The sequence below is a fragment of the Tachypleus tridentatus genome, chromosome 3 (genome assembly GCF_004210375.1).
Source record: "Tachypleus tridentatus isolate NWPU-2018 chromosome 3, ASM421037v1, whole genome shotgun sequence".
NCBI lineage: Eukaryota > Metazoa > Arthropoda > Merostomata > Xiphosura > Limulidae > Tachypleus > Tachypleus tridentatus.
The window spans coordinates 99,022,564-99,038,802 of NC_134827.1; the positions used below are offsets into that span (position 1 = coordinate 99,022,564).

Here is a 16,239-nt window from a genome sequence, read left to right on the forward strand (position 1 = left end):
AATATTGATATTTGAACCAGACATCTGAACTTTCGGCTATACTGAATTATGCACGTGGTTAGAACTGCTATACTTTGTTTTGAATAAGAATTAATCCTCAAATAGTTATCCCTGACAAAAACCCTCACTTTTTAATGGAGTGCATCTGCAACAGACATATTAAATTAATAACATTATGACATATTTATTACCTCCATCTTTCCTTGTGAAATTATCACTTCAACATATATATATATATATATATATACACCATATTAGGTGTAAGAAAATAACTGGCAAAATAAGTTATAATTTTCCTTATAATATCAGACATGTGAAACACAATTGATTATTAAATGGACATTTTTCTTTAAGTTTAAACACATTGTCTTTATCAACGAGGTTTTTAATACGTACTATTACTTTGGTGCTCAGAAAAGTCTCTCACAAACTCTGGATCTATGTAAAAAAAGAATAAAACTAATCACTTGAACTCACATAACAAACAGATTTACTTACGATGGACATCTTTTTGGTCTAGTTGAAGTCATGCAAGTTTGCAAGTATAAAACTTAAGTTTGTTTAAACTATGATGACTATGACACTACAATTTCCACTATAACAACTTCCTGAGAAGAATGGCATGATTAGCCTTAAGTTAATCAAAAATTCCACAGCCCTTCCACTATATATGGACACTGGTTGAAAACAAAACTCGCTTGAGCCTTAATAAGTGCTTAAAAATCATAATTTTCAAGGCTTGGAAAAATCTATTGTGCATAAGAACTAAGGAAAGTACTTAATTATAGATAATTTGGACATCTTTTTACCTGCTGAAGTTATTAAAGAATATAATTTTCTTTTTTAAAAAATATAAACATTTTGAAGATAAAAATGTTTGCTGTTTATGTTCTAAGTACAATATAAAAACATACAAGTGGAACATTACTGGCAAATGTATGCACATGTACTGTATGACCAGCATGTAATTATTCAAATCAGTTTATATGTAATGTGTACATAGATGTATACAAAACATATGACGTGTGACAAACATGTAAATACATGAAACAGCTGATAAACATCCACACAAGTGTTAGATTAACCATTGTTTGTGCTTACTGTGCAAGAAACTAGATTCAGACAAGTGATCACAAGCAATGTCGAATTTATTGAATCTGTTAATCAGGAATATTAATATTTGTTACTACAGAAAAAAGTAAAAACATTTTTAACAACAACAGGAGATGCAACAGAGAGCTAGTAACTGACTGTAAAAGTGTTACACTAACTTGTAAGTTTCTGGTGGTTACTTTTGATTCAACTGAATAGAACTCTTTGTGTTAGTTTAAATATACTTATCACTAACTACAGATAAATATCTTGTAATGGTAACATGAGATGCTTAAAAAACATGGAGCTAATAATTGATTACAAAATTGTCATGCTAATTTTAAGATTCTGATTAGGTTCAATTCAATCATACAGAACTGTTAATGTTTAAATTGACCATCACTATAGGCGATTAACACTAATTAACTTGCACTAAAACTACCATGAAAACAGCATTTAGAAGATGGCTCTGTTTTACTCTGGCAAACTATAAACCATTTATTAAAAACTATTTTCATAACAGCTGCTACCTTCTGTACTTTAACAAGGGCATTACAATGTTTAAACCAGTCTACTCCTTTATCTACAACACAGAACGGATTTATTTATCCCAATCTTTCAGATGAATGTTTTTTTGTTCAAATCTTAGTTACAATGATTTCAAAAGTCAAGAATTTAATTAAAATTAGTTATTTAGTTTCACACTTTAATAATAATGAATAAATGTTGCAAGGAACAAAACAGTGTCCACGCTTCCTAGATTTCTATTATAGCAAGACATAAGCATTATTAAAACTTTGATCAAAAGCAGGATAACTAAACAGATCAGGTCTACAACAATTTAAAAGTAATATACATTGCCAAGGACACACAGAACTGACTAGAAAAACTTAATGCTAAAAATATCAATAAGCCCAAAACTAAAGTCTAAAGTAATCGGACTACAATTAATCGGCAGTCAAGCACCCTTGCTGTTAAAACAGTATTGTCAACTTTAATTTCACGGCTACCTCTTAAAATTTCTTGAGTTTTCAAGTGACACTTTTTTCAGAATATTCCACAATTTTATCATCTCAATAAATTTCAAAATAAACACTGTTTCAACTTCCCCACTTCCACTGAGCAAAAGAACCAAACTAAAGCATCATTGGCCACATTTACATATGTAGTGAATGAAAATTTATGTTATTTTGACTACTGAATATGTTGTTGTGGCAATTAAAGGTTAAATAGATCTCAGAAAAGATATTCTTATAATGCATATGCTTTGTTTTTATATAAATTAACAGTTACACTACTACTGCAGACTTCTCACATCTGTGGTTTAAATAGTTTCTACTTTGCATATTGAATATATAATTTAAGAAATGTATGCTTAAGTTTGCTTAGTTAAGACATAAATACATCAATTTGCAAGCTTTACAACTCCTAGTTTACTTTTCAAACATAAAATATGAGGGAAAATCCTCAAAGATAATCACTATAGCATTTGTAATTCAAAGACTTATTTATATAATGGAAAAAACAACATGTTTAAAGTTAAACAATTATAAACATTAAAATTAATAAATGTATTCCTTTTCCTGTACGAAATGATTGAATGACAAGTTTTTTATAGTATCAAAGATACAAAAAAACTTAATATTGTCACAACCCTATATATCCACATTTATTTAATAATTCTTTCCTATTACACATCCTCAGTGCAAGGACTACTTGGAACAATTCACGTCCTTCTAACTACTGTCTCAATTACGTTATTTTTCCGCCACATTTGATTTGGAATTACAAATTCAGAAGTAACAAATATAGCCTATTTACCCAGTATACTTAATCCTGCCCTATAGAGTACCAAAAAACCATAAGTACATCAGCTTCTATGCTTGTTTATCACAATAAATCAACACCAGTGTATACATGTTCACCCGGTCATTTCATTAATTAGGCCTAACATACTACAAAACTTCAGCCTCAAATGTCAAAAGAAACTTGTGCGCCAAAACTAATTTTACTGAAATTAATTCTCTTAAAATTTGCATTAGTTATTACTTGTGAATATATTTCAATATTTTAAAAACTAACATTTTATGCTAGATATATCCAAAATTAAACTTGTATACTTTACAAAAAAGCCTTCAGCTGTAAATGTACATTTACCATGGAAACAATTTCATCTGCATTGTGATGATGTCATTTCTGAACATTTTGTAGAAATTACTTCAGCCAATAAGAATTTTACTTAAAAGATATAACAATTTCATAACAAATAATAGATCATCTGTCTTCAAAACTTGGATACCCAATCTCTAACATATGCTCACAGTTCATTTTTATCCAACCCTATAATTCTTGAAAGTAAAAAAAAATAAAATAAAAACCAAATTCGTTTTAATAAAACCAGATACACAAAAAACCTTTAGAACTCAGTATAAATATGAAATAAGTTAGAATTTTCTATACCGATTATTACAATTGTGTAAAAACATTCCCTTTCATTATCCATAAAACCTATCAAGATTTTAAATCTCTTCATAAATTCGAACTTTATGATTAAAAGAATTTGCTTTTCATGAGAGAGGTTTGGTATGCTTTATGGTTAATATTTTCATATTCATTTAATTCCTTTTTTATGGTCAGAAATACACCGTAGCACTGAAAGCTGTTGATGTACTGGCTTTCTAGCACCAAAATCATTGGTCTGTACTTATAAATACTAGTAACTTATTGAAAATACGACAACTGTTTATATGCAATATCAGCTGACACAATAATACTGACAAAAACATTCACATACATACAGATAACTAACCACATTTTAAAAATTGATATATATATATATATCAAGAGGGAACGTATAAATACAACAACCAAAATAAACAATTAATTGGATGTGATGCACTGAAACAACTCTTGAAATATATCATAAACAATAAAAGAGTTAATCAATATATCATTAACTGGATTGAAAGCAATGAAAGAGTTGCCCAATGCATCACTAATTGAATTGAAAACAGAGAAAGTCAGCCTACACAACGTAAAGTTTACTGAATTACTGTGTAACTTTATTATTTGGATGCTTCTAAAAAATGAAATTGTTCCACACATTAGTATTCAAAAATTAACATGACAACACTGAACAAGTCTTCTGTAATATACATATATATGCAACATAATAAAACCTATTTTTTGCAACTGATAATATCAATGTTCTGTTTAACTTCACACTTCCCTCAACACATACATTTAGATGTTAACATCACCACTTACATACAGAAATTAAGTAACAGCACTTCATACATTTAATCACAAATACATAAAGAACATGCACAGAAAACGTGCAGTTTACTGTTACAATATACATCTAAAACACGTGCCTGAGATGTGAGCTCTATCAAGAAGCATTGGTCTGGTCAGACGGCTACTGTAGAAAAGTACATCATCTAACCAGAAAGAAAAGCTAGGGCATTGAAGCTCGTAAGTCCACAAGTATTTGTTGTTGATGAATAAATGTGGGTTAAAGAGGAATAATCACTGTGTGAATTCTTAAAAATACAATAACAACACAGAATTAAACACCTGTTGAAACCAGTCAGATTTATGTTTGATTACTTCTTTAATAATATGCATATTATAAAGCTGTTCTTTTTTTAAGACCTAAGAGTCTCATATCTTCTTAGCTGTAAAGATAAACTGCATATTTTGGTTTCCACTGTTCAAGAATACCAACTAGATTATCTCGTTATTGAGTTATTCTGCTTTGAAATCCTTTTACTGGGTATGGTTTGTGTTAGCTATTAATTCACAGAATAATCTGGAAGGCAAGTTCATTGTTTCACCAATTTTATGGTAACAGAAAACAAAATGCACATATCTAAGTGTAAGTTATTTTTTTGTAAACAAGATATCTACATATTTTAACAAATTTACTGGACTGCAACTGCCTGTTGAAACAAAAGACATTGTTTCAGCTTCTACATTGAACTTTTCTTCAATATACAAGAAGGCCTCAGTATAGAAGCTGAAATCCCATCTTTTCTTAACAGGAAGTTGCAGACCACTGAAATCTCAAACTTACCATATCCACTCTGCCCAAAGATCCACTCAGACAAGAGTGTATACAATAACAGCTGTTGGTCCAAACTTGATACAAATGTCCTTACTTCCTGCCGATATTTTATCTAAAAACAACTCTGAGATAATAAACTGTAAGTTACTGTTTTTTTATAATACTACAACATTACTTGAGATTGTGTTTTATAGCAGTTTCGTTAGCCTCCATATACAATGTGTATGGAATATCTTGGCTAAGCTACATAGCTCATCAAAAATGAGTGAATATATTTGTAATACCACAATCTACAATGTTACTTAAAACGCGCATGATATAGCTTAGCTAACTTGCGTAGCGCATCAAGAATGGGTGAATCGTGGTGAGAACATAATGAATTAAAAATTATTCACACTGAGTCTTTTTACCCTAAAAAAATGTTTTCACTACTTTTATTACTGTCTTACGTGAGAATTAATGTCCGTGCATTATTTTAACTTGTCAGCATGATTTCACATCACCAAATGAAAGGTTAGGCTTAATCTAGTTTAATGCATTCATTCAAATTATTCCACACATACTGCACCTGTAACAAACTGCCTTCAAGTAATAATGGTCATCCATTACAAAACACACAATTTTTTTTCAAATTTCCATGAAACCCTGAGTAAACTAATTATATCTGTCTTCATGCATGTGCCTGTACACACGAGATTCAGAATTCCCATAAAAGTAACCTGAAATGTGTGCCAAAACGTGCAACTCTTTGAATAAACTTTCTGACCAACTGCTCAGATTATTAACATTTACTGACAGAAGCCCTATGTTACTAATTTCAGAAAAAAATCCACGTAAGAATACTTGCATTAACATAAGTGAATAAGGCTGCTTCTACTCACATATAGTACTTGTACAAAACTCTCACCTCACTTTGTGTAATAATACTTTGGTTTTAGTTTTGTTCTGAAGTTCTCTTTTGCAGAGGATGCGAGTCAAATTTCAATTCAAAATGCAATTATTTTTCTTAACATTTCTTTACATTTTAACAGCAGTTTTAAAATGTGTGTATACTGAAGTTTAGCTGTCTGTAACAGTACCAAAACATACTTTATTTGCCACATGAAAAGATAAAGGTACATAAATGAACTTTACCAAACCTGCATTTATTGCTTAAGAAAGTAACATTTTCAAATTCTAATCTTAAATATATTATAACTGTTGCTGACACGCAAGTGGTTTAGAGTTTATCAACTAATTACTTTATCCAAAAAAAAAACATTATGTTAATATTTTAGCTGCCATATCTTGTTTACCCATTCATGATTAAAGTGCTTACAGAGAACAAAGGATAAGAATTTGAAATATGGTTAAACCTACAGTTAAGAAGTACCCGTTAAAGTTACGACATTAAAATATCAAAGAACTGTAAAACTTCAATTAGCCATCTCATCAATACTCACTGATAAGAAAAAACATACAAGAAGGATTACAGTGCAATAAACTTGTTGATACTTTCATTACTTACATCAAGATACGTGAAAACTCAACAATTTACTACATTTATGAGCAACTGAAGCTTTTTAACATTTTGCTAAGTCTGTGGTAATATAATTTTAACACCTACAAATCCACATGGAGGGCTTTATAATGTGAAAGTTATTTTATGGAAGATTTTAAACTGCATTTAAAAAAAAATGTTTAGAATGAAATGAACAGTAAACAAGTATGTAACAGCTAGTCAAACAGCATGAAAAAACGGCATGCCACACAAACAGAAATCAGTATACTAAATGTCTTTTGTAGACATTGTTTCACACAACTCTTTCTCACCACTAGGCTGTTCGGAGAATGATGTGTATTCCAGAATCTGTATATACTGGCTGGCTAAGTTCCCCAACCTTCAAAGCAAAAGAAGCATCTTCAAATGGTTTCTGCATCGCACCTCGACCAAAAACTCCCAAATCTCCACCTCGCTTAGCCGAGCTACAATCACTAAACTTGGAGGCAAGTTCTTCAAATGTAGCTTTCCCAGACATGATTTGTTCTCTGTAATCTACCAAAAGAGTTGTATTTTAAAATAGAAACTTTAGGTCTATTTATGTGTGAAATCTTTCATTAACCCTTTCAGACCTGGAGTAGGTGGGTGACTGACATCTGTCAATTTTATTTTTCCTTAACGAAATGGAAGTACTCAACCAAACTGGAAAAGTCTTAGTAAACTTCTTAAATAATATATAGTTTAAGCTTTAAAACAAAGCTGTTTTGACATAAACAGATACTATTTTTATCGTAGGACTTCAAGTTTTTATTGCTGCTGACCTGAAAGATCCATTTCATATATAAACCAAATTTCAAATTGATTGATATTCATTGAAATATTTATTTTCATACTTTATTTTACCAGCTGAAAAAGTTACCATTTCTGGGTATAAAACAAAAACTGATCAAAAACGTAGAAGTCACAATGGTGTCAGGCCAGGCTATGTAACAATATTCTAGACAGAGATCAGTTTATATAAAATAAATCATTTTTTTGAATCAAATAAGTTATTCTATTTATCTGCATTACTGAAAACAATTAACTAAAAAATAATATTCTGTAAATAAGCATTTAAGAGGTTGGAATATTTTGTCAGTGCTAGAGTAGCTTTCAAACAAACATAATTTTACAACAAATATTTTCAGAAACAAAAACGAATATCTAAAAACAGAAGGAATGATTCCCAAGTTTATGGATGTTTTTTTCTAAATCTTCTAAAATCCTACTAGATTTTGTTGTTCTCTGAAAAAGCTAGGTCTTGTCATTTTCCTACAATATTATAAATTATCTCTCACACTATTTTACTGATTTTAATTTTATAATATTCTTCATTCAACACCAGTTAAGCCTTTAGCTATTTTCAGAGCTGAGCTTCATTAATAGTTGTACACATGACATACTGCATGATCATAAAATAGAATGATGAAAGTCTATACTAATAAAATCAGAAAAAGAGAAGGAAAATCACTTGAAAAACAAAACCTTGAGCAAGGGAAATAGTTTATTACTAAATACAAAATTATGCTCTGGGATGGACAGAAAAATTCTAAAAACATTGGTGAGTTATTTACAAACACAAGTTTGAACATTTTCTTATTTGTCTTTAAAATTACAATAAATAAAACTTGAAATGTTATTTTAATTAAACTTCGAAAATTCAATATGTAAGAGCACATTCAACACCTTAAGAACACTCGGTGCTCCAACTAGGGTTAAAGAAAATAAGAATGTTTGAGTGTTAAGTAATACAATAAAATACATAATTTGTGGGTAGCATAGATAGTCATTTACACAGAACATGTTTTTGTTTTTAATAAATCATATCCCATCTCAGTAACCTCAAAAATATGTTTTACTTTGTTGGTGTGATGGCAGAAAAAAATTGAATTTACTTGTAACTTAACAAGTTCACCTCCATGCAATAAAATAAGTATAAAAAAACTAAACAATCAAGAGGTACCAAAGAGCAGTCACAGTGTCCCAAACTTATATACTTTATGAGAAATTTGGCTTTGAAACATGATTGTCTGTGTCCCACCAGTGTGTCACGTGGTCCATAACTAAAAGTCATTTGTGATTCAATGGTGGGGCACATGGCAGCAAATGTGTTAAAAGAAAAATTTACCTATATATTTACAAAAAGACAATTTTTTTTTACAATACCTTCACAAGCACATGTTGCCAACCTGTAGCATGTGAGGTAAAAAAATATGTGGCACATAGCATAAAATTTTGTTCAGAATTTCCACATAAGCACTAAATGTTGTAAAAATAAATATCATATTATTATATTTTACTTTATTTCTAATGCCTTTTAACATGATTTCTAAAGCCCCCTTCCCATTTCTATAAACTTTAGATGGTTTATTCTGGGTCAATGCCACCTGACTCAAATTCAGAACCTAATCTTAGCACAGCTGCTGCTAAAACAGGTTGGCTATCCCCAGTAAAGAAAAAAGCTTTTCTGTATTTCACAGTAAGGAAAAGAAAATTATCTTCATCTATACAACAGAATAGTACAATATTTTATCCTGACTATCAGAAGATAATCCAGTTTTTGATTTAATGGGCTGTTACTAGCAAAGGGACAAAAAATATTGACTTCTCCAAAGCCAAAACCTCACCCCACTCAAGAAATTCTTTAAAGTGAAAACTGTACTACATAAACGATGCTAAAATACCCTTAAAACAGCACATCAAAAGGTAAGTTTCTTTCTGTTGACATATAATAGTTACATATAATCAGAGCAAGTAAATTTAAACTGTCTTACAGTTATCAGGTACAAATAAAGTTTGTTACATTATCCTACTTGAACCACAACTTACCCCTTCAACAGAAGAAGAAATACAAATAACACATCACTTACCATCTAGAGACTTTATATTTCAATATTATGGCTGTTATCATAAGACCAATAACTTTCATAATATATATGCTCATTACCTTTGATAAGCTCCATGGCATCATCTTTACTTCGAGTAATATTTTCCTCACGCCAAGATGATGGCCTACGTGACTCTCTGTGTTTCACCAGTAGGTGACTACAACGCACCTGCTCCAAGTGATCGCCACTGGTAGGCGGGGGAGGTTCTGCTGGTTTAGTTGGCCTTTCCCACTGACTTTCTTTGGTAAACATATTCAGGTAATAAGGTTGACCTAGAAAAACATTAATACTAAAACCACAGCATATTTGTTGGCACACTATTTTCCATTCACATACCAGTTTTAATGATACTTACACAGACACTTATAAAGGATGAATTTTTTATTAATAAATTAATGTCACATAAACTAATTATTTAATCAAAATTAGAGTTTCTGTTTACTTTTTAATTATTGCAACAATAGATGATATGGAATTATGATTAAACCCATTATCACAAAAATAAGCAAACTGAATCAAAACTAGGTTTTCCAATGATTCCCAGTTTTTTCCTTTATGCCTTTAATAAGCTATTCCTCTGTTTAGTAATGTTGCTGTATTGAATTCAAGGAATTTAATATGTTTCCCAAATCTCTCCTACTCCATCTTTTTAACTAGGATAAATCTTGTTATATGGTCTTAAAACTGATTTTAAAATTAGGAAAGAATATTTAATTCAATATCAACATCAAACCTAATTATACAAAAACCCTCCATGTTCTCCTCACAACCATACCCTCATTAGCAATTGACAATAAATCTAAAAATGTCTTTCTTTCTCACTCACTCTCCAACCATTTAATGCACAGTTATCCAGAAACACTTAGAGAAACCTCTATCCCTCACTACTCAACTAAACACAATTCTTATCTGTCTGATGAGCATACCATAATAATAGCATTGATATTATTATTTGTAACAGCCCTGATACCATTATAAAGAATTACACTGACATCACAGTGTTACTGGTATGTATCCACGATCATGAAAATATTGATTTCTGTGATAAAAAAAAACAGAAATAAAAATTTTGCATATAAACACAGGTACATAAAACATATCTTTCACTGAATATAAGTATTCACCAACTTGAAAGATAAAAATCCTGTATGAGTCATCCCTACACTTACTTCCTGTTCAGAAAAGTTATTTTTCTTTCTTTCTTTGCTTGTTTTTTTTTTTTTCAATACAATGTATCAACAGACATTGAAATGTTGTATTTATAACCCAAGTTCTAAATACAGTGAGGTTCCAACAGTAATATTTATTGTCCTTCTATTACTGGCTGGTTATTTCCATTTCACCATGTACTTAAGCTTTTAAAAGAACACCAAATTTCTGTAAGAAAGCTAACTTCAAGGGTAATAACATCAATTGCACTAAAATTAAGTTTTTTTTTAACTACTACTAGTTAATAATACTTATAAAAGCAGACACTTGGTTTGAAACTATGTCACCTCAGTGAACTTGGCTGGCACTACTGTTTTAGTTTTGAGTAATTACCTAATACAAACAGAGGATAACCAATTGAAAAGATATTTAAATTACTATTTGGATGAATAATCCAAACCATACATAGATAGGCAATGCTACCACTTTCCTTATAATACTAATAACTAGTTTTAATGTCTGCTAAATCATTACACGAAAATAAAAATTTTCCTATTATTAAACATTATTAGTATTTTATTTCAAAACCTTAACTTCAACCCCTGGGAAAAAACAATGTCTAACTTATGTACAATAATAATAATAATGACTGATACGCTGGCTAACGACAATAATTAATTAAACCTCCACGCTTCATAGTAATAGTATATATCAGCGTATTGAAAAAAAATATACACCGTAGCCCAGATTTTTACGACTGTGAACTATTATCATTACCAAAATAATAGTATTACCAACACACAAATGGTAGATTAATGCCAAGCAACAACAATATTGTTAGAAATAGCTCTAATAGTAACAGTATCAATATTATTAGTAATAGTATTAAATTATTATTTACCACTAATAAATAATTAATATATAATAATTTATTAATAGAAATAATAATTTACTCTACATTGTCCTACTTGAATATTATTCAAGAACAAACAACTTGTGATCATGGGTCAGCGGTATTGTTTATGACAAATAATAACAATAGTCATGGTTAAATACTCTAACACTACCTGTCGAACGACTCATCCGTTTCTCCCATCCTTTAGGTAATTCTTCGTCCGCCATTTTCATCAATTATGCCGTATTTCCAACACTGCCCTCTACAAGAAACAGAAAAATATTAATTGAAATCGGCGTATATTATGATAAAAAATAATAATGTCATAAAATATTTCCTGGTATTAACACGTACATTATTTGTTATAAACACACCTATCCTGCGTAAATTTTATAAAAAAGGTATAATAAGTTAGTATTACATTTATTTTGATGTATTTTGGAGCTAAAATGTTAGATTTTAAGATAAGGAACGTTTAAGAAAGAGAACAATTACCAATTATTATCTTATCACAAGTTACAACTTCATGAATATGTTTAAAACAGTTACGACGTTTTGTTTGTTTTTTTTATTTCGTGCAAAGCAACTCAAGGGTTATCTGCGCTATTCGTCCCTAATTTAGACTAGAGGGAAGGCAGCTAGTCATCACCACCCACCGCCAACTCTTGGGCTACTCTTTTACCAACGAATATTGGGATTGATCATCACGGCTGAAACATGTTAGGTGCGACGAGGATTCGAACCCGCAACCCTCAGATTACGTGTCGAACGCCTTAACCCACCTCGCCATGTCGGGCCTAATCAGTAAGTGAACACGAAACGAAAGCATTAATTACATGTACTTCCCCAGGGTACCTGAAAGTGTTTTGTTCCAAGAGTAAATAAAAACCAAAGTTAAGTAACAAATATTTTTATTTCTCGCTTTTAAAGTTGATGTGCTATGATAGACTTGTTTCTATATTAAATTGTTTTTTTTCATTGTGTTAAATATTGTTACCCGGAAAAGTAAACGGCTTTTGACATTAACTTACAGGTTCATGAAGTCTCACATGTTATATATGACGCACTTTACTTCCTATGTGTAGGTTAAAATATGTTAATAGTCTGTTTCTGGATGGCCGTGGTTCTTCGAGTTGATACACACTTTTATATCTTCCAACATCATTACATATAAAGGATATCCCACCTCATCATCCTATCAGAATTAATATACCAACAGTCAATAACGTGTTGTTCCAAGAAAAGTAACCAAAGGAACATGTCTTTATTCCTAAAAGTGTTGTGAATGTTTGGTCTGTGTAAACGATTTACGAATCACGTTGATACTGGAATGCATATGCGCAAAGCAGAAAAGTGAAAAAAATTGTCAGATTTTTACCCATGCAGAGGCAGTTTCCGTTGCCATAATCGATGCAGGGACTTGTGCATCTACAATCTTGGACAATTGAAAATATACACTTATATACATTACTTAAGATTTTCTGTGTAGACTGTTTCATTTAAATTCTAATTACCAGCTTATAATAGTAATAGTGAACTATACAGTAATAATTGTGTTTTACATTTATGGACAAGTTATTAAGGCCCTCTGCCGCTGACTTTCATTTTGTCCTACTGACTAACAGCATCCTATCACCACTGCTAAGGTTTGACCATAATTTTTTTATTGTGCGCCCACAAATTAAAGTGAAGAGAATATTTTGTGGCATCGCATTTATTCGAACCCAGATAATCAGCCCTGAATCCAGAGCTCTTCCATTGGACCAGCCTGCACCCTTCGTAGTGACAGTTTATTATTATTAATATTGTTTTTGTATTCCGTTTTTATTATAAGTTTATTCTTTAATAGGCTATTTGTGATATGTCCATCACAAGGAATCTTACACCGGATTTTAGCATTGTATATCTGCAAACGAAGTGGTGGCTCACTGAGGAATTGTTTTAAACAAGAAATTGAGAAAATACCACCATGTAATTTATTACAAAGAGGGAATTCCCCTTGTGATATATAAGTGAAAATCCATGTCGAATTCACTTGTGATGAATCAAAGGATATATCTTATCCCACATTTCTCTGGAAAATAAATTTAATTAAATGGTAATGATTGTTTTTATGGTAACTTTCACCATCTATAGAAAGAATTTTATGGTATTTTACATATATACATATTATACACATATGGGATGGAAGTAGATGGATAGCGTACTTGGCTTGGGATCAGAGAGTCCAAAGTTCAAACAATGATATGCTTCCGAGCACGCACCATACTTTCAGTTATAGGGGTTTCCCACTGGAACAACGGTGTGTCTGTGGACTCGCATCGTTACAAACCGGGTATCGATACCCGTGGTGAACAGAGCACAGATAGCCTATTGCGTAGCTTTGTAGTTAATTGCAAACGAACAATCAGTTTTATGGGCTTTATAACTTTAACAAGTGCTATGCGGGTGACATGTGTTACTGACTGTCTTCATTTCCTTTAGGCAAACAGTTTTAAATTGTGAATGACTTTTCCTTAACTCTGAAAGTTTCTGGATTGACTATCCCATGTGTTACAAGAGATACTGTTCAAGTTGAAAATATTAGTATCAATTATACAAACATAATATATTGCGTTGATACACATGATGTAATTATTAGCCTTAACCCTATTTATATAAGTTTATTAAGATGTTTAAACGAAAGATATTACTTATGTTTCTGAGGCAAAATAATATACTATATCGTGTTACGTCCATGAAATATATTAAGAGCGATTTCATGTTTCTGCCATCTCTTAGCGTCAGGTGTTTTATTCATTTCGTTGAAAAGATATATTAAAGAGTATGTGTTAAAGTGTAACTTGTATTTGTGTTTATTTCTTTTAATTAAAAAATACCTGTTAAGTTATTGTTTTTGTGAATAATTAATAGCATATGTTTATGCTCCACAGCCACCTATTATAATAATTGTGCTCGAGGTCTAACGGAGTCTTTGAAACTAGTTGGCTATGATTACGTATTGGCACTGAACCTTACAGTTTCCAATGTAACGAGCACCTGTGAAGAATGGTGATACCAAAATTAGGCCATCTTGCAAACTTCCCACAGACTCCCTCTACTGTATGTGAACGTTTGCTTTCAAGTAGTACTCTTAAAATGGACAAAACTGAACTGCATCAGGAGCTTTGTGAAGGATGTGATCCAGTGAGACTGCTGTGATTCGAATATATTTTGCCATCTTTCTGTTGCTAACAGATGTTTTCGAGGTATAATAAGTCTATGAGCCTTCTTTAACTCCAAAGTCTTGTTCATTATCTCGTCAGTTGTACAAAAAGATATGGTTGGCTTCACTGTAATGGCTTTTTAGTTGTGAAGTTTGTATTTTTTTAGCCATAGCTTTTTGTTTGTAGACAAGAATATTGGTCCTGATTGGTTAAAGGATGATTCTCTTTGCTGGCTTGTACCCTTTTCTGTGCATGTTTTTCTGCTTCTATAAAGAAAACTGTTGTATCTTTCAGAGGTGATGCTAACAGGAGGCTGGCTCCCCCGAGACGTCGTTGCTCCCACGTTAATGCCGTGTGTTTGTCTAATTTTAGGCCCCCAGTGGGATACCGCTAGAAACCAGGTTTCGATACCCGTGGTGGGCAGAGCACAGGTAGCCCCTTTTATAGCTTTGTGCTTGATTCTAAACAAACAAATCCAATTTTAGCTTCAGTCCTATTACATATATCATTTCCGCCCACTCCGTTAAAAAACGTTTGTTTGTCCGTTTGAAGTTAAGCACAAAGCTACACCACGTGCGTTACTCGCTAAGGGTTTCGAAACCCGGTTTTTAGCGTTGCAAGTCAGCAAGACATACCATTGTGCCACATAAAGGGGGGGACAAGAAAAACTGGAACTGAAACTGATATCCCTTGACACTACATCGCTTAAGAAACTCGCTATACGAAATGAGGCTGTGACGTATTTCTTTAACAACTAAACTGCAGATCGACTTGTTAGAAATTCACTGCGAAACAAAGGAACAGGCGTTATGTACACATGTTTGGAAACTATCGAAATAATTTTTGAAAGTTTAAAACTAATAACAGAAAAATGAAAAGGAGACGAATATTACCCCAATAGTTCTGCTAATTAATAAAATACAAATGAACCATACACCTCATACTATTAGGTTGTCCAGAAATAAACGTGAAGTTTGGAAAGGTATAAACCAATGTTGTTAAATCAAAGTAAGCACCATTTGCTTCAACACACCTTTGTCAACGCGTAACGATGCTGTTTTTGTTCCTACTGTAGAAATCAGAGCTTCTGTGGTGAATGAACTCCCTCAAAGCTTCTTCTGCAACTGCCTGGTTTTGAAAGCGATTATTATACAAAAAGCTTTAAAAGTGCTTGAAAAAATAAAAAAATTGTAGGGAAAGGTCTGGGGAATAAGGTGGATGAGGCAGAATCTCGAATCCCAATTCGTTCAATTTTTTTAAGCGTCAACCTTGACAGGCCTCATAACGCCGATATTGTTGATCTTCCGTTAGCTCAGGCAGAACCCACTTATCCAACTTTTGCGTCTTTCCAATCACAATCATGTGGTTAGTAATGCTTCATTTGCTTGTGCCTAGCTTTTCTGCAAGCTCATGTACTTCCCTTA

The 16,239-nt window shown here is 31.8% G+C and overlaps 1 protein-coding gene across 1 annotated transcript; it reads right to left on the reverse strand.

Moving 5' to 3' along the window:
* Positions 1 to 1,130: 1,130 nt before the first annotated feature.
* On the reverse strand, positions 1,131 to 11,884 carry LOC143247574 (peptidyl-prolyl cis-trans isomerase NIMA-interacting 1-like). Its single transcript, XM_076495869.1, has 3 exons — positions 11,782 to 11,884; positions 9,625 to 9,837; positions 1,131 to 7,193 (listed from the first exon to the last, which is right to left on the reverse strand). The coding sequence occupies exons 1-3, from the start codon at positions 11,840 to 11,842 to the stop codon at positions 6,973 to 6,975; spliced, it is 495 nt and encodes a 164-aa protein (XP_076351984.1). The 5' UTR covers positions 11,843 to 11,884; the 3' UTR covers positions 1,131 to 6,972.
* Between the last annotated feature and the right edge of the window lie 4,355 nt (positions 11,885 to 16,239).